The 17281-nt window shown below is 50.7% G+C and overlaps 3 protein-coding genes across 16 annotated transcripts in view; 2 read left to right on the top strand and 1 right to left on the bottom strand.

Annotated features, from left to right (window-relative positions):
* USP3 (ubiquitin specific peptidase 3) overlaps positions 1-5272 on the top strand; it is a 107507-nt gene extending 102235 nt beyond the window's left edge. For all 7 annotated transcript variants that reach the window (XM_059180739.1, XM_059180738.1, XM_059180737.1 and 4 more), the window contains one exon: positions 1668-5272. In XM_059180739.1, coding sequence (XP_059036722.1) covers positions 1668-1833 — 166 coding nt within the window. In that variant the 3' untranslated portion in view covers positions 1834-5272. The remainder of the gene's footprint in view (positions 1-1667) is intronic.
* Positions 5273-7731: 2459 nt separating this feature from the next.
* FBXL22 (F-box and leucine rich repeat protein 22) lies at positions 7732-13022 on the top strand. The gene is made up of 2 exons (XM_059180745.1): positions 7732-8305; positions 11207-13022. The coding sequence occupies exons 1-2, from the start codon at positions 7971-7973 to the stop codon at positions 11541-11543; spliced, it is 672 nt and encodes a 223-aa protein (XP_059036728.1). The 5' UTR covers positions 7732-7970; the 3' UTR covers positions 11544-13022.
* Positions 13023-16302: 3280 nt separating this feature from the next.
* Positions 16303-17281, bottom strand: part of HERC1 (HECT and RLD domain containing E3 ubiquitin protein ligase family member 1) — a 190806-nt gene continuing 189827 nt past the window's right edge. For all 8 annotated transcript variants that reach the window (XM_059180736.1, XM_059180734.1, XM_059180731.1 and 5 more), the window contains one exon: positions 16303-16940. In XM_059180736.1, coding sequence (XP_059036719.1) covers positions 16755-16940 — 186 coding nt within the window. In that variant the 3' untranslated portion in view covers positions 16303-16754. The remainder of the gene's footprint in view (positions 16941-17281) is intronic.

The following is a 17281-nucleotide window of genomic DNA, read 5'->3' on the forward strand; positions in this document are numbered from 1 at the left end:
AGGCAGCATTTTTTCCTCATTGGAAGGTTATAGGATTCCTGTCTTTGGATTTAGGAAATTGAACTAAATGTATTCCTGGCATGGTAGTTGATAGGAATACTCTTCATCAGTATCTGCAGCACATGGAATTAGTATTTGTCCTACTCCCTTCTCTACTTTTTCTTCTGGAAGAAAAAGTACAGCATGTACAGCAGCTCCCATCTGTACGAAAACATTATAAGACTCCCGGTGGATGCCTGAAACAGCAGACAGTACCAAACCCTGTACAGAGTCTATTTTTTCTTATGCATATGTATCTGTGATACTTTAATTTATAAAAAATTATAATTTAATATTAATTTTAATTGTGATAGTGTTAGCTTCTGTTGACCTTTTGATGAGATGTTATAAGGAGGATCAGCTTCCGGACCATGGCCGACTGTGGGTAACTAAACTGGAAAGCAAAGCCAAGAATGTGGGGGACCTCCTATATAGTAAACTTTCTGGTTCTTTCACACATTTTAACCACCGTTTAATGATTTCCATCTCTGTGTTTCTGAAGACTGCTATGGCCTATTTTTCCAAACCACCAATTTGGATTTAATCTATATCCAAATTGAAGATAAGCTCCTCTGTGAAATGTTTAATAGTGTGGCAATCCCATTTTTCTGATAACTTCCTTTCATAAGAGAAACAATCTTGTTTTATGGTTGCAGTATCTTTTTGAAACCATTGATATTAGAATTTTTAAAGCTCTTTGGTTTTCTACATTAAATTTTTTAGTCATTAATTGCTTTACTTGTTCTTCCCATAGCTTCTCTTTCATACTATCCACATTCCCCTCCCCCAGGCTTTTGATGATTTTTGGCTGTTCATTGAGTCATAATAAATGATGAGAGTGATCATTATTGGTAAATGGTAAGGGTTTTTTTTTTTAGCACTTGTGGGGTGTCTGTTTACTTAAGGCTCCTCTCCTGCTGGGAGGACTGACTCTAGGGCTCCCTGGGTGAGTGCAAAAGCACTTGCAGGGGCACTGGGTGGCTTGGTTGAGCGACTGCCTTCAGTTCAGGTCATGATCCTGGAGTCCCAGGATCAAGTCCCACATCCAGCTCCCTGCTCAGTGGGGGGTCTGCTTCTCCCTCTGACCCTCCCCCCTTCTCATGCTCTCTTTCTCTTGAGTAGATAATTAAAAAAGAAAAAGAAAGAAAGAAAGAAAAGTGCTTGTGGGCCACAGTACAGGGAGGGCGCTTCCGTGGAGCAGATTACTTTCTCAAGCTCAGGTTTTTTCCAAGGCTCTGATGGAAGTCTGTTCTTCATTGGTCCCCGTTTCCCTGCGCCTTGACCTATGCTTGTTAGGGCAAGAGTGCTTAGCTCTTTGGTTCCTCTGTTAACCCAGTGCCAGAGGAACACTGCTCTATGTGTTATAGAAAATCTTCAGTTTCTGGTCATTCGATGGCACTCTTTCCTGAATTTCTAGTGTCGGTATATTCCTGGTCATTTCAGTGTATTTTGAGGAACATAAACACCTGAGCTGATTTCAGTCAGCCATCTTAAACCACCAGTCTCTAGGGTATATTCTCTGTTACAGTACTTCTCATTTATTATGTATCTAACAAATTATAGGATTGCTCAGATCCTTTTGTTATTTCTGTAGCCCTTTTCTTTCATTTTTTTACTTTCCCTTCCAGGGTCGGTTCTGGACATTACACAGCCTATGCAACTCATGAAGGTCGCTGGTTTCATTTCAATGACAGTACTGTAACACTGACTGATGAAGACACCGTTGTGAAAGCAAAGGCCTACATCCTTTTCTATGTGGAACGCCAGGCCAAAGCTGGATCAGATAAACTTTAATACCTCCTTTAAATCATTGTTTTTGTCAAATATACCGGACAAACATTTCCAATTTTCCATAAATACTTGATCCAAGATTTGATTTCATTATGCACTTTTCAATTTCCTATTTTGGGTTTAGTTTTATTTTGTCAATGGTAGTGACGTATTGAACATGGGCACCAACTAATTTGTTTTTTTTTTTTTTAGTTCTACCAGAAAACCTCAGCAGATATTTTGATTTGCTGCTTTAGTTGTAATAATTCAGTTTTTTATGTAGTTTCAAGAACTTAGTTCTATTTGACTTTTTTATATTAATGTTTTCGGTTCTCACTTTGAGGCACATTTACATCAATGCTTTGTTACATTCACATGCTGAAAGCAAGATGTGTTCCTGATTGGGAAGAGCAACAGAACACCTGCTGCCTTTCACAGCTGTGATGGAAATCAGGTTGATGGGAGAGCCGGGATCATGTGTACACAGAACTTGTGGCCCACGGGATTTCAGTGACTGCTCCGTAATCGTTCCTTTTGATTGTACAAGAGAACTGGGAGGGCATCATTAAGCAGGTCAGGTAATTGCTGCTCTTGGTAGCTCTCAAGGTTGCTGTTTATCAGCACTAACTAAATAAATTTGTTGGTTCAGTTGTACCTGTACTGCAAATTCAAGAATTACTCCTTTTGAGTTTGTTTTGTTCTGGAATATCTTTTGAGTGTGTATTTGTGTTCATGGAGATAGGAGTACAGAAAAGTCCAAAGAAGACCAAACACATTCAGTGTTTAAAAATCTCAGACTCCGCTACACAGTGTAGATATTATCCAGTGAGAGGAAACCATAGCTTCTGTTTGCCTTTTGAACCAGCATCTAGTTCCCCCACTGGCTATCGTGCTGGGAATAACTGCTTGTCCACTTTTGTCTTATTTCTTGCTTGGCCATCGGAGGTCAAGATGCTGACCTCCAGAGTAGATTCTGACCTTCACCTACATTTTAGGTACCACTATGGGGTCTGCTCCTACAGAAGGAGATTTGAGTCTTTGCTCCTTTGGTCTTTAACAACCCTCACTGGCCTAACCTGATAGCAGAGCAAACTGAAAATATTCTCACTTTGAATAGTTTCTATTCTTGAGTTTAGTAGTCTTTGTTTTAAAATTGTTTTTGAGAAAAATAGGTACAAGCACTATTAAGATTGAACCCAAGTTGAAATTTGGAACCAGAATTACATCTAAGGAAGATAACTGATTCTGCAAGGGGTCTAAGCCAATCTCTTGGGGGGTAGGGGTGGGGGGCAGTACTTGGCAGGTTGTGGAGAGCAAGTGCGCACTCCCTGAAGGGCTCTAGCATGGGACCGTGCACTGCTGTCAGCACATCTCTTGTTCCAGTCACTAGTTTCTTCTCTGTTCTCTCCAAGTTGCTATGAGGGGCAGAATGTCTTTCATATTAAGCCAGCTAGCTGAAATTTTTGGTAATCTTGTTTCTTCTATTAAAAGAAAAATAAACCCAAGTTTTTTGGTTTATTTATTTATTTTTTTTTAAGTGCATAAATAATCTGATAGCTGTCCTCCTGGGTCAGATACTTGAAGTTGCAGGAGCAGGTGTGGCTCCTTTTCCATTTTAATATTTGCTAGATAAATCCTGTCTTTTTCTCAGGGCAGAAATCAGCAATCGAACACTTTTTACTAACCACAGTTACGGCTCAATTTGTACTATCTGGTATGGCGGTCACTAGTCACCTGTGGTTAAGTTTTAATTAAAATGAAGTTTAAAACCCAGTTCTTCAGTCATACTAGCTACATTTCAAGGGCTCAGCAGCCACATGTGGCAGAGGATGCCTAGGCTCAGGTGGTCCCATCAGCGTGTAGGGCTCCTGGACCGCACTGGTCTGCATTTCCACTCCAGAGAAGCAAGCTTTGCTGTCATGTTTAGGTCTTACAACTTAAACATGAAGTCCAGAAGATAATTAAGAGGGAAACATGTGTTTAAATTAGTTTACAATGCTAAATTATATGAGGTTGAACCATTAGAGATTGTGATATTTAACCTTTTGATCTAAAAGTGAAAGTTCTACATAATTGGACCTAATACAGCAACACATTAACACCACATACTGTTGAACTTAGAATGTGCCTCTTCCTTGATCTGTTCAGTATCTCCTGTGAATACAGCCTCTTTTGTGTAGAAGGCGTACAGCTGGGACTTCGAACATTTGTACTTCCCTTGTTTCTCTGAGTGGGCAGCTCAGAGGACTTCAGCAATGTAGCCTTGGGCAGTGTTGATATTGGTGGAGAAAAATGGTCTTTTTATACCAAAGGGAACTTCCCGACAGCCAGACTACTTTGATGGGGAAAGTGGTCCTCAGACCGGCAGCACTGCTGGCTTAAGAGTTGGACACATCTCCTCTTTGAATTTCTGGAGTGTTTTTATTGCTTGATTTCACTTAAGCAGAAATGTTTGAATGACATTATGAAGGCTCCTTTGGAAAAGTGATTGGATCCATTGGAATTGTGCATTTGAACACCAGTGATGTAAATGTGCCTATTTGTATTTAAAAAAATTCAACTGTGTAGCCTTATCACACCTAATTTAAAAAGCTGATCTTCGAATGCTCTTCAGGGCTTGTCCCTGGGGCCATGCTGGCTCTGCGTGGGGGGCTTCTGGCGCAGAGACCACAGCCGGGGCAGTGCCTCGCTCTGGCAACTGGCTCCCTGGAACAAGAAAACTTCCTCAGAAGTCCTCCCACACAGGTGGGTGATGGAAACAGTCTGTGGCAACACAAATCTCTCTCCATGGTGGAGAAACCTTTGCTTATCCACTGTATTCTACTCAGTGTCTAGTGATGACATATGTAATAGAATTAAACCAGTAAAGTGTACAGGCCCTGGTTAAGTGTTAAATGTGTATCTCACCCGGGGAACTTACTCAGCGGCGTGGTTTCTGGGGTTGGGGACAGATTTGTTTCTAAAAGCCAAACCTCTCATTGGTTGAGTGTACATAACTTTATTTAGATACACTTCTCCCACCGCAGCCCCAGCATCCCCTCCGTTCCCTCCCACACCCTGTTGTTGCCGTGGCCTCTCCACTTGGGCCCTGGAAGGGCTCAGGAGCAGCTGTGCTACAACTGGGGCAAGGGTCCCGGGAGACCCAGGCGCAGCCACAGGAATGTGCCCACGGTGCAGGAAGAGGCTGGCACCCTCGGGTGGGGGGGTGCCGTGGTGCTAGGTCCCAGCCTTGCGCACTGGGGTAACCCCGCCCTTGGTCCCAGCGACGGGCTCCGGACCCTCGCCGGCCAGTGCTGCCTGGGTCTCCGGTGAGCATCCGCCGTGGAAGCCCAGTTTGTACGACGCGAGAAGATTATCGGTGCAAGCGACTGGCCGCATTTACCTTGTAGTCACAGCCCTTTTCTGCTTCACCAACCTGAACTCTTTTATGGATGAAAGTATCATTAAAGTTCTGGTCTCTTTCCTCTTGACTGTTATTTCTCAACTCCTTTCAGGGGAGCCAAGTAAGTGATGGGGTCCTTGCTCAGGGGACGAGCCTGGGCAGTCAGCCGCACTAAGTCCTCCCTCTACCAGGGCCTCGGGTGTACAGGCTGGGATGAGGCGACCTGGAGGGGCAGGTGGTGGCCAGAAGGGTGCCCTAGCGCCTATGCCGAGGTCCTGGTCAGGCGACTGGGGCACTCCAGAGGCCAGGGAGATCATCCTGTCACTCTCCTCCGACATGAGGCTGGCTTAACTCCTGCAGAGCTAGACTGCACCTGAGGGATCAGCTTTGGGGCTCTGTGCAAAGGCTATCGGCCCCCCTTTTTTTTTAAAGATCTTTTTTATTTGACAGAAGTCACAAGTAAGCAGAAAGGCAGGCAGAGATGGAGGGGGAAGCAGGCCCCCGCTGAGCAGAGAACCCGATGTGGGGCCCGATCCCAGGACCCTGAGATCATGACCTGAGCTGAAGGCAGAGGCTTAACCCTCTGAGCCACCCAGGTGCCCCAAAAGGTCACCTTTTAAAATCAGACATGCAGTAAGTGCCACCGGTAAAAAATAAAGATTCTGCTTTTCAGGAAGTTGCTATATACGACCTGTCCCCATTGTCCCCTACAAACAGGAAAAAACAAGAACCTCTGCCAACACCGGTCATTTTCCTGTGGTACGTATTTGCCTGCTCCTCTGTCTTTGCAAACAGGCAGACGGTTTTGCCTCCACGTCCCACACCTCGCTGAGGCCAGTCAGAGGCCCTGGGGCTGCTGTGGCTGGGGCAAAAGGGCTAAGTGTTGTCAGCGCCACCCTGGCGACCCAACCCTGCGCTCCCCCACCCCCTGGGCAGCTGCACTCAGGCCCTGCCCCCTGGTGCTGGTCCAGCCGCGCTGTGCGACTCTCACAAAAGCTGCCACGCCGCAGGGACGGCCCGGTGGCCAACCTTTTAAGAGGTTGAGAGAACTGCCCATTTCCAGAGGTCAGCACACTGAAGAGTACTGGTTTGGACAGGATTGGGGAGGAAAAGTGGAGATAATAAGGCTTTCTATTAAAATCCATCTGAGCTGCTGCGGTGTCCCTTCTGACTGAGTAAGCCAGGGAGAAGCGTCCGTTGTCTCTTGAGCCATTAAAATGGTCATCTGCGGTATGAGCAGTAGCTAGTTACCCCTTCCCTAAGAACTGCTTCCTTTAGCTGTTTCTTGGCATATGTTGTTTTTAAGAAAAGTCACTCCTTCCCCTTGGCATTGCTGGGGTAACCAAGCACCCAGGACCCCGAAGTCTGGTGTCTCAGAGGGAGTTGGCCAGAATGGCCGCTCTTGCCTTAGCTGCCTTGTGCTTTGAAAGGCATAGCCGCACTGGGACGACCAAGCCTTAGTGCCAGAAGAGGGTCCAAAACAGCTGCTTTGAGGCCTTACTCCACACAACTGGACACAAAGTATTCCCTTCCAATTCCAACCAAACAGGAGAATGAACAAAGGTCACCACTTAGGTGGTGTTCCCTACTTCACTGCGACAGAGACAGCGCAGCCTTTCCGGTCAGCATCCCCTGAACGAACCAACAAACCAGCACACACAGCTGGTAGTTCACAGCAGCACAATTATAGGAGGGTCTATAGTAGGATGGGAGGGAAGCAGTATTAGAAAACCGATCCACCATCCACGCAGTGAGAAATGTTACTTCAGGAAAGGAGAACTTAACAGAGATAAGACATCCAGCCGGCCTGCCCCGGCTACGGTCCCTCCCAGTGAGCAGACTGAAGGCTTCTACCAAGAGGGCAGTGTCTGGCTGGCTTAAGGGAAAGCTGAGACTAAAACACTTTAACCTAAAACTGTTTCGAGTAGTTTTGTACTAAGAGTGCTCTCATTCATGCTGCCATTTCTGGAAATATAAACGAGCTACAGCAGGGCAAGTAACTGGGAAAATGTTAAGATGTAAAGCCAAGTAAACTTAAGCTTAAAATGTCACGCACATACACACAGAAGAACCTCGGAGAGCTAAGCTACTTAAGATCAATCCTTGTGCAACGACTCAGGGTAAAAACAGAGCCAGCTGGGACGCCCAGGGAATCCCTGTGCTTGGTGGAGGGCGGCGGGGCCTGAAGGTGGTTGGGCCCAGCCTGCAAACCATCACCACTGAGCAAAGTCACAGGGAATGGGGCTTACCCAGGGCTTCAACTTACAGCTTCGAACACAAAACTGGCACTCTTCGCTCCTATAGACAACTCCGACTAGGAGTGGAGCAGAAGACTCACACGATCCACTAGAGAATGGGAACAGGTCCAATTTATAACCAAGGTCCCTCCCAGTGAGCAGACTGCAGGCCCAGACAGGTGGTCGGGCCAGCCACCTTCAACGAAAATGCCTTGGGAAAAGCCAAAAGAGTGCTCTGCTAAGCACCATTGTCAACTCAAAGAAAAGAACTCCCTTTTAAGGAAGCTATTTAGCTTCAAGAGGCCGCTTTTCTGCCAGGATTTTCACTTCCTCTGAACCTAAGCCGAAGCACAGACTGCTGCACGTATGTCTGGATCCTGCCCCCACCTCCCGCCGGGCTCTCAGAGCTTCAGCACCAGTTGTTAGCCAAAAATAAACACCATTCCTCAACCATATATGTCCACCAGCCCAGAGCCCGGGAGGAGGAGGAGGTAGGTCAGGTCCCCGGGCTCCCGCCACACTCAGCGTGTCCCCTGCCCACCATGCACATCACCCAGCTCAACCGGGAGTGCCTGCTGCACCTCTTCTCCTTCCTGGACAAGGACAGCAGGAAGAGCCTGGCCAGGACCTGCCCCCAGCTCCAGGACGTGTTTGAGGACCCTGCACTCTGGCCTCTGCTGCACTTTCGTTCCCTCATGGAACTCAAGAAGGACAACTTCCTCCTGAGCCCGGCCCTCAGGAGCCTGTCCATCTGCTGGTACTCGAGCCGCGTACAAGTGTGCAGCATTGAGGATTGGCTCAAGAGCGCCTTCCAGAGGAGCATCTGCAGCCGCCACGAGAGCCTGGTCAATGATTTCCTCTTCCAGGTGTGCGACAGGTAGGCCACCTCCTGAGCAGCGCTGGCTTTGCAGAGTCTGGCTCCTACAGCTCTAGGAAGCTTGGCGGGGGCGGGGTGGTGGTGGGGGGAGCAAATTACAAGACCAAGATCCCTCCATACTGGGAAGCCTCAAACTAGGCCCAAGGCAGACAGTCCCGGCCTGTCCCCAGCACAGTCCCGAGAGAAGGCATACAGTCACAGGCGGGGAGTCTTTCTCCTCTTAGCCTCCCAGATCCTGGAGCTGCTTCTGCTGCCAATGGAAGACTGGGCTTCAGCTGTCACTGTCCTTCGGGCAGCTGTCCTCCCTAGCAGCCATTAAGAGCTCAGAGGGTCCAGCTGAGCATAGATTTTCAAGGTCAGTCCCTGGGAAAGGTTCCTAGATTCAGCAATCAGCTTACCCCTCCTCTCTTCCCCTAGCAAACAAACTCCAGGACTTGTGGAACACAGCTAAGGAAGGACAACTAGGGTGCGCTGGGTTAGCTGCACCAAGCCAGACTCCAGGAGAAGTGGTGGTGATATTTAAGAATGGTTTCGTCATTAGAATATTACTAATCTCAACATACCCGTAAGGGAGGGTGTTTTAGCCTATTTTTTTCAAATGAGCAAATCAAAGTTTTGAGAGATCATGTGATTTACCCAGTCTAGGACTGCCAGATTTTAGAAAATAGAAACTCAAGACATCCAGTTAAATCTGAATTTTGAACAGACAATTTTTTGGCCTAAGTGTGTCCCAAATACATCCTGTGTTCAATCGGTCAGCTCTACCACGGGTAGAGAGGCTGAGCCACAGGGACCCCCATGGTCCCGGCCTCCTGCCTAGGACAGCCCATGAAGGCAGACTTCTGTTGCCAGCCTCTCAGAGAGCCTCAACTGACCACTCCTGTCCTGCCTTTGAAGAAAAGCACCTCTTGATTACTAACAAACCAGGTCCAGTCAGCTTGCTGCCACCTTGGTTTAATAGCTGCTGTTTGCTGGCAGTGAGACAGGCATGGAAGGAAACAGAGTGGTGGCCCTGCCTTTTTTTTTTTTTAAAGGCAGTCAGAAGAAAACAAGATGGACTTGGTTGGGCCCTGCCTGGATGAGGCCATTCTGATGGGTTTAACAAGGCCCCTGAATCAGACTGGAGTGATCTAGGTGGGAGGGGCAGCCTGCTCTGAAGTTGTTCTATTATTCCTGCTGCAAGAGAATTTAATTTCCCACATCAGCAAGTGTGGAGTGGTCCTCTCATGTCACCATCTGGGTGCAGCAAGGGCCCGAGTGTCACAAAAAGAACAAAGCGCTTGGTGGTAAGGGTTCTGTGCCAAGTCTCCCAGTTCTACTACTGTCCAACCATGGGACCCAGACCAAATATTTAAATCTGACCTAATTTCTTCATCTGTAAAATAGGATGAATCACCTATCTCACAGACTAAGAGGATTAAATGACACAGTAGCACTGGCCCACAGTAGGTACTGATAACATCCATGAAATCTGGTTCTTTTAGCCATCAGCTCTTGACGGCAGGACAGGAGACAGCAAAGGATGGCAGGGAAGGAGTCGGCTCTTTCTCTGGCTTGTTCTACATCAGGGATTATTCTAAAGGTTCTTAGAACAAAAAGGGACCACTCAACATCAAAGGCCTAATCGTCATAACCACCCTAGAGCTAACAATTTCTCCCACTTGATAAATGAGGACTAGCACAGTCCAGACATTTGTCCTGGGTCACAGAGCAAATAAGGCACAGGCCGGTCACCTGAGCCCTCCGAGCCAGTTTCTTCATTCATAAAACAAAGTGCAAAGGATTTGATATGAAGACTGAAGACACCATATGAACTTAAGAACTGGGAAGATGGGATGGGCTGTGTGAAAGGTACCCCTTCCCCCAGCACGAAAGAGCTGGGCTAGCCCAGGCAGGTGCAGTCAAGGGGTTAAGGAGGAAGCTGACGGCTCCCTCTGGCTACAGAGAAACAAGGGCCCTTGCCCACAAGACAGGCCCCTCTTGACCGCAAGCAATCTCATCCGGTGTGCTCCCAGGAAAAGTGAGTTACAGTTGCCTACAGAAGGTCCTGTCCAGGCTCTTTACACCCCAAATTTTGACCTTCACTACAACCCCACTGGTAGGCATCATTCCCTCCCTGCTGTGCATCCATACACTCACATCAGGAAACTAAAGCTCAGGGAGTGACTTAGCCGAGGTCACACCAAAATAAGCCAAATTCAACTTTGCGCAAGATCTTTTTACAAGTAGCCTGACTGTACCCATCTCAGACCCGGTTCTAGCTACTGTCTACTTGACCTCTTCTAGGCTGGCATCCCAGACGACAAGAACTGTCCCAGTTAACTGAGCAGAGAAACACAGAGCTCTAGAACCCAGAGCCAGGCATACTCAGAGCTGTGCCCTGACCCCAGCCTCGAGGGACTGTCCCTAAGCCACCCCATAAGAAACCCTTGCTCCCATCTGACTGACCATCCTGCCAGGAGCTTCAGGGCCTCAGCTTGAAGCCAGCCTGGAGTGGTCACCACGCATCTTTTCCCGCACCCCCACCCCGCAAAGCAACAGGCCCGGAGAGAACCAAGAACACCTAGAGTTGTCCTCCCGGACCCTGCACCCCATCTGCCCACAGCAGGACCAGTGGCGGCTCGGGAAGCTAAAAGCCCACGCAGATTGAGGTCTGGTGGAGAGGCAGAAAGAGTAGGGGAAAGGGGACAGAAACCCCGGTTCAGATCCAGGCCGCGTCATCGCAGGCAAGTTTCTTCAGCTGGTTAAGTCCGTTTCACTTCGTTGCCCACTGTAAACGGAGTCGTGCCACGAGTCCCAGGGCAGTTAGGGAGCTCCCGGACCCCGGAGCTCCAGGGCGGGGCGGATGCCAACCGTACCCGCCATCGGCCCCCACCGCGGGCCACCGCGATCTCTCCGCAGGTGCCCCAACCTGGCGTCCGTCACGCTTTCAGGCTGCGGCCACGTCACCGACGACTGCCTGCTGCGCCTCCTGCGCTGCTGCCCGCGCCTGCGCGCGCTGCGCCTGGAGAACTGCGCGCGCGTCACCAACCTAACGCTGGCGGCCGTGGCGACGCACGGGCGCGCGCTGCAGACGCTGCACGTGGACTTCTGCCGCAACGTGAGCGCGGCCGGCCTGCACCGCTTGCGCGCCGCGTGCCCGCGCCTGGCGCTGCGTGCCGAGCACAGCGCAGCCATGATCCCCGACCAGCGCCCCAGCGCGTCGGGCATGGCTCTTCGCAAGCTGCTGCCGCGCTAGGCTGACCATGTCGGGACAGGACACCCGGGCAAGGGCCCCGAGCAGAAAGAGCGACCTGGTTTCCAACCCCTAGCCCCAGCACTTCTCAGACTGTCGCCACATCGCTGAACCTCAGTTTCCCTGTCTGCAAAATGGGGACGTTGATGCCTACCTCACATTACGGTTTTACGCACAGGAGTGCGAGAGTAACCGGATGCTGGGAAAACACTCGGGTAGCCCTCACTAAACACCAGCATCTGTCCCGACGCCCTTCCGCCCCGGGCCTATCGCCACTCGAAGTCCACAGCAGGCGAGGGGCTCACAGCGTCCCCCGCGACTGTGACCACTGTCTGTGGCCCAAGTAACCGCCATGCGTAGGCGTGGCCACCCGGTAGGGCGCGGGCGCAGGCGCCGTGGGGGCAGAAGGGGGGCGGGGGAGGCGACTCCGGCTGCCGGTCGCGTGCCGCACGCTCAGCCTGCGGCCGCCGGTGTTCCCCCGCTGTACCGGTGGGCGGGAGGAGGGGGAAAGCCGGGGTTCACGGCCGGAGACAGCCGCCGAGCCCGCCACCGCAGCCTTGCCATCCGCGCCTTGGCTTGGCGCCCGAGCCAGCCCGTACACAATTCTAGGAAATTCGCTGTTGGATGTGATTCTTAACATAAACCCCATAGTTCTAATTTTCTACCGTTCTCGTATCACAAAGGCAGAAGAAAACAATTGAAAAACCCGAAGTAAAGATTAGAAAACAAAAGCAGCAGCCTGGTTAAGTCCTTTGTTAATGAAACCGCGAGAAGCGCAAAGTTAGATTTTTACCTGCTGGATTTGCTCAACGTGGGCACATTCCAGGACTTCAATTTCGGAGCTTTAGTCACTGATGTCCCACCGATAGTCATCAAAGTATAGGCTCCCGGCCACCCAGCAGAACTTCCGGTCCCAGGTACTCGGTGAAAACTTAAGAAGGGAAAGCAGGGAGCACAGCGGGATGGTGGGCCGTGGGCCGTGCTCCAGCTCCAGCCCCAGCCCCAGCTCCGCCCATCGCCAGCTGGGACCCTTAAGTCACCTGAGACAGGTGTTTCTTGTCTGGGAAAAGGGATCTGGATCCTACTCACCGGTTGCCCAATACTGGGAAGCCAGCAAGGAAAAAAAAAAAATTCTCCAATTTCGTGGTAGGAGAAGAGACAGCAAATTATTGGTATATGGGGATGGCGGGGGTTGGGGTTGGGGGTTGGTGCAGGAAGCACCAGGTAAGGGGCTAACTGGCAATTGCCGGTGAAGGTTTGGGGAGGGGAAAGGAACCTAAAAGGGGTTAATCAGTGTGCCTCACCACATGAAGTGAGGGAGGGAGCTGAGCGGCATCTGGCAGGAAAACAGTCCAGGTGCAGGGAATAATAGCTCATGCAAAGGCTCCAAGCAGGAGCATGGTGAGTTAGGGGAGGCCAGGAGATCAGTATGGCTGGAGCAGGGTTAGTGAGGAGGAAAGGGGAGCAGGAAATATCAGAGAACTAGGCATGTGGGTGGCTGCCAGGGGAAGGCCAGAGGAGCTGAAATTTCTCCAGGCAGAATCTGTGGGGGCGGGGGGGGGGCAAGCAGCAGCCCAACCCACCCCAACCCCTCCAGGGCCTGTTGGAGGCTTCACTTGTGGCCCTGGACCCTTTTGTTGGGCCAGTGCTCGGCCCAGAAGCAGGTGGGTGTTGGCACTGAGGCCTGGCCTGGCATAATCCCTTCTCATCCCTGTGTGGGGAGAGCCAGCCCCCTCAGGCCACCAGCTGCAGTGGAATGGGAGGACACCCACTTTCTCTGGGTGATTTTCCAATTTACCCACCATAGTTCTGGACTCAGGAAAGAGGCCTTGCAGGAATTTTATTTTTGCCCCTACTAGTACTGCAAACAATGTTGGAAGAAAGCTTAGGCTTCCAGGGGGATAAATATTTATTTAAAACAGCATCACTTAAACCCCAGGGCTTTGCTTTCATTATTTCTGATAAGTCTGAATTCCCAGCAGATCCTGTTTGCCCTGAGTTGATGGTATAGTCTGGGGGACAACAGAACCCTAGTTTCTGACTCTCCTCGGATTGAGAGCCAGTCAGTCCTCTCCAAACCTCAGCTTTTAAATCCGTGTATTGGGATTGCTGGAGAATCTTGCTTACAGGGTTCTTTTAAGGATTAACAATGTCGTGTTTCTAAAGCCTTAGTCATTGCAAGTTCTGCTCAAATAGGGTAACCTGAGACCCCTTTCCCTTTCCTCATGGAAGCTCTTTTTTATAAATGAGGGCTAACTTCCCTGGTGAAGCCTCTGGCTTCCAGTAACCCCCCACATACGGAGGCTCTAGCTATCACAGACCTAAAGCGGTGCTGATAGCCCACCCAGCACTGTTTCTAGAGCTTGAATCCAGCCCCGCTCCCTCCGGGGTGCTTTGGGTCCCTGAGCCAAGGGCCATCCAAGGTACACCCAGAAGGCGGGCCCTGATGAGACCCAGGGCTTTCCACTCCACCTTCTGACAGGTGCTGTTCACGTCACTGGGCACCGAGCAGAGCCCTGGACAGAACACAGAGCCCATGCTCGAAGTCTTCTCTCGGATCCGAGGAGATCAAGGGGTGTCCCGTGCTTCATGAATCCATTGACTCATTCATCTGGGGTTGAAGGGAGTGTTGAGTGCTCTGCAGCTCTGCCATCCATCACTTCTGACGGGTTATGACCTCTCACATCCTTAGTTTATCACTAAAACAGGACCTCTCTGTAACACTCTGGTAAGATGATGTATAAATATGCAGTGACTGAAAGGCTGGGGTAAGGAAAAGGGGTCCACACATCCATAGGGGCCTAGAAAAGCCAAGTGCCTGGCAGAACCCACAAGGCCTAAGTACTGGGAAGAAGCAAGCTGGGTCCGTATGGGGGTGATCCAGGTACACTCAATGGAGGACTGATCCCAGCTCCCACAGGGTCTAACTGTGGGTGGGGTGTTCCTTTCCGCAGGCACAGTGCAGTAAAGGCAGAGTCAGAAAGTCTGAGGCCTGGGGAAGCCAGGGCAGATGGGAGTCTGTGTTCCAAAGCCACTGGCGAATGGCTTGGACGTTACTCTGTCCTCGCAGCCTCTATTCAGTCTATGAACTTTCCCAGCTCCCGAATGCTCCTTTCACTCTCTGTCTGGCCAAGGCAGCCAGTGGCCACAGAGAGGAAGGGCTGGGAGCAGGTGCGGAACCTCAGCACCAGGGCGGGACAGTGCTCCCAGGTGGAAGGCGGACAGCAGGCACCACACTGCGCTGGGGAGCCTGCGCAAGAAGCTCTGTACCACAAGCTCCCAGGTCAGGGGCTCTGGGTCACTCCTTGGGAGGCAGAGCCTGCTGGGGGGACACGGTGCCATAAGGCTTGTCTTACAGGGACACACTGGCCCGTTTCTTTTCAGGCTGAATATTTGGAGGGGCACTAAGTTCCCTTGGGACTACTGTTGTCAGCAGGCGGGTGGACAGGAAGCCAGGGCTCCTAGCTCTAGCCTGTACACGCCCCTGATCCAGCACTTGCCCTCTCCTGACCTCAGATTCATGGTCTGAAAGAGGAGAGGTCACCTGACACCTTGGCTCTAGGGTTCCTCTAGCTCTAGGATTCCATGCCTAACATGCTTTTTGCTAAAACTAAATGCACCAGATACGCGTTTCATCTGACTGGCAGTGCTGGGCAAAGGCCACAAAACAGGGAGGCCCAGAACAAAGCTGTTCCTTTTTTTTTTAAGGTGGGGGGGGGGGTCCAAGTTTTCTTGGAGTTCTTTGAGGGTCATAAACATTGCAAGTATTTAACTGAATGATCCAGCAAACAAAAAAACTGCCCAAACCTCCACAGAGGGGCTGAAAATGAACCAGGGAAAATAAACACCTGTGCCAGGCCCGTCGTTTGAGTGGGCTGCCAGGCTGACCCCGGCCCTGAAGCACACGGGAAGCAGCAGCCTGTGGTGGGAACTGGCTGTAGACCAAGACGCGTGGCTCAAACGCCTTGCTCTCTTCCTGTTCCCGCTCCCAGCAGCCACCATCTTCACAGCTACTTTCACGATGGCCCTTTCTTCCAGAACCACACATTCACTCTGACATGCCTGACAACAGGCACATTGGCCAGGGCCCTCAAGTCCCAGGTTCAAGCACCAAGAGTGTGACCCCTCCCCAACCCCCGAACAACTCTGCACCAACCACCATTCAAGGCTACGAAAGCCACACACTGGTTCTATTAATTCGCACATTCACTCACTTGTTCTCGTGGTTGCCCATTTGTACATGCTGAATGCCTACCTGCAATGGTGGTCCCTGCTGCACCCCTGTGCCCTCCTGCAGAGACATGCTACTGTCAACCGCCCTCCTCCTGAAGTCCACCACTGGCTCGTCACGCGCAGCGCTGGAATCCCGCTCCTCTGGTTAGCCTCCTCGTGGCCCAGTGGGGCTGCACCCCATACTAGGTATCCTGGGGCCACTCAGGACAGGCTCTCACTATCCAGTTACACTCTAAACCCAGCTGCAGAGGAGGAGGAAGGGGTCACTGAGGGGTGGGGCACGGGGCTGATGCAAGGGCCCTGGGGTGAGGGAACGAAGTAGGACACCCAGGATGACAGAATAAATGAAAGGAGGGGCCTCCCGCTCCCAGCTCCCACTCGAGCTGCTCTGTCATCTCGAGACAAGCACAGCTCACTCTCAGTGTGAAGGAGTGCTTCTGATGGGCCAAACGCCATCAGTGAGACTAGCTCGAAAGCTCATTCCTTCTTAGTCAGAAACTCCACTGGAGTTAAGAAAAGCAGCCCACGCTCTGGTTCCTGAATTGGCTTTATTTCTCTGCATAAGGAACGCTGCACAGGCAATTCAAATTAAAACAAAATAAATATATGAATATTCATGTAAAACTGTCCTTTCTAATGAACAATTATACACAATGTACAATTTCATGTTCACTGGGTGGGTTTACAAAATGTACCATTCCCAACTAAAAATGCACCAAAATGGTTCCATGCAAACTTATCAAAAGTGACCAAAAATATGGAGGGAAAAACCTGACTGAGAGCACTTCGTCTTTTTTTTTTGTACAATCACAGAAAAATAAAAACATCTAATTTCTTTGTTACATTTAGAGAAACTAAATGTGGCCACTGTTTATAATGTCGGTTTATGTTCCTAAACATCTATGTAGTTACCATAAAAGTGTGTCCACATGAAACTGGAAGTGAGCATTGCTGAGCAGTGGGGGGCGGCGGCCCCCGCGGTCAATAGTCGGTGTCTGAGCCCTCGGCATTGTCCACGTTCCGCGAGAGCATGTAGTTGTCCATGTCGATGGAGCGGCAGTTGTTGATGGCGTAGCGCAGGCGCTCGGCCATGACCAGCTGGCTCGAGTAGGGGGGCAGCCGCAGCTGGAAGAAGCAGGTCTGTGAGGTAGGCAGACTGTCGTAAGGCTGTGGAGAGAGAGCCAGAGCTGTGACAGCAGCATCGGGGGTCCCAGGGTTGGGGGGGACCCGTAAGTTACTACTGTCCCCAAATCAGGAGGAGCACTTCTCCCAGCCTTCCAGATGGGCTCCACGGACCTGAGTGCAGGGCCGCCTTGAGGGGAAGGAGACACTGGTGGAAGGAACGTGGGCTCTGGTGTCCCCAGCCATGGAGGCTTCTGGTGACCATGCTTCCTTCCTCTCCTCACCACCCCCATGGCCCCATCTGCAAAGTGCGAGCAAGCTCTGGTGGGAGAACAGGCTTTGCACAGGGCCTGCCACGGGACCGCCAATGGATCTCACTCCCTTTC

The sequence above is a fragment of the Mustela lutreola genome, chromosome 7 (assembly GCF_030435805.1).
Source record: "Mustela lutreola isolate mMusLut2 chromosome 7, mMusLut2.pri, whole genome shotgun sequence".
NCBI classification, from domain to species: Eukaryota; Metazoa; Chordata; class Mammalia; order Carnivora; family Mustelidae; genus Mustela; species Mustela lutreola.

Excerpts from the sequence above, each read along its gene's own strand:
- FBXL22 (XM_059180745.1), top strand. The coding sequence starts at position 7,971 with ATGCACATCACCCAGCTCAACCGGGAGTGCCTGCTGCACCTCTTCTCC. Across the intron at positions 8,306-11,206 it reads CTCTTCCAGGTGTGCGACAG|GTGCCCCAACCTGGCGTCCG; the intron begins GTAGGCCACCTC and ends ATCTCTCCGCAG.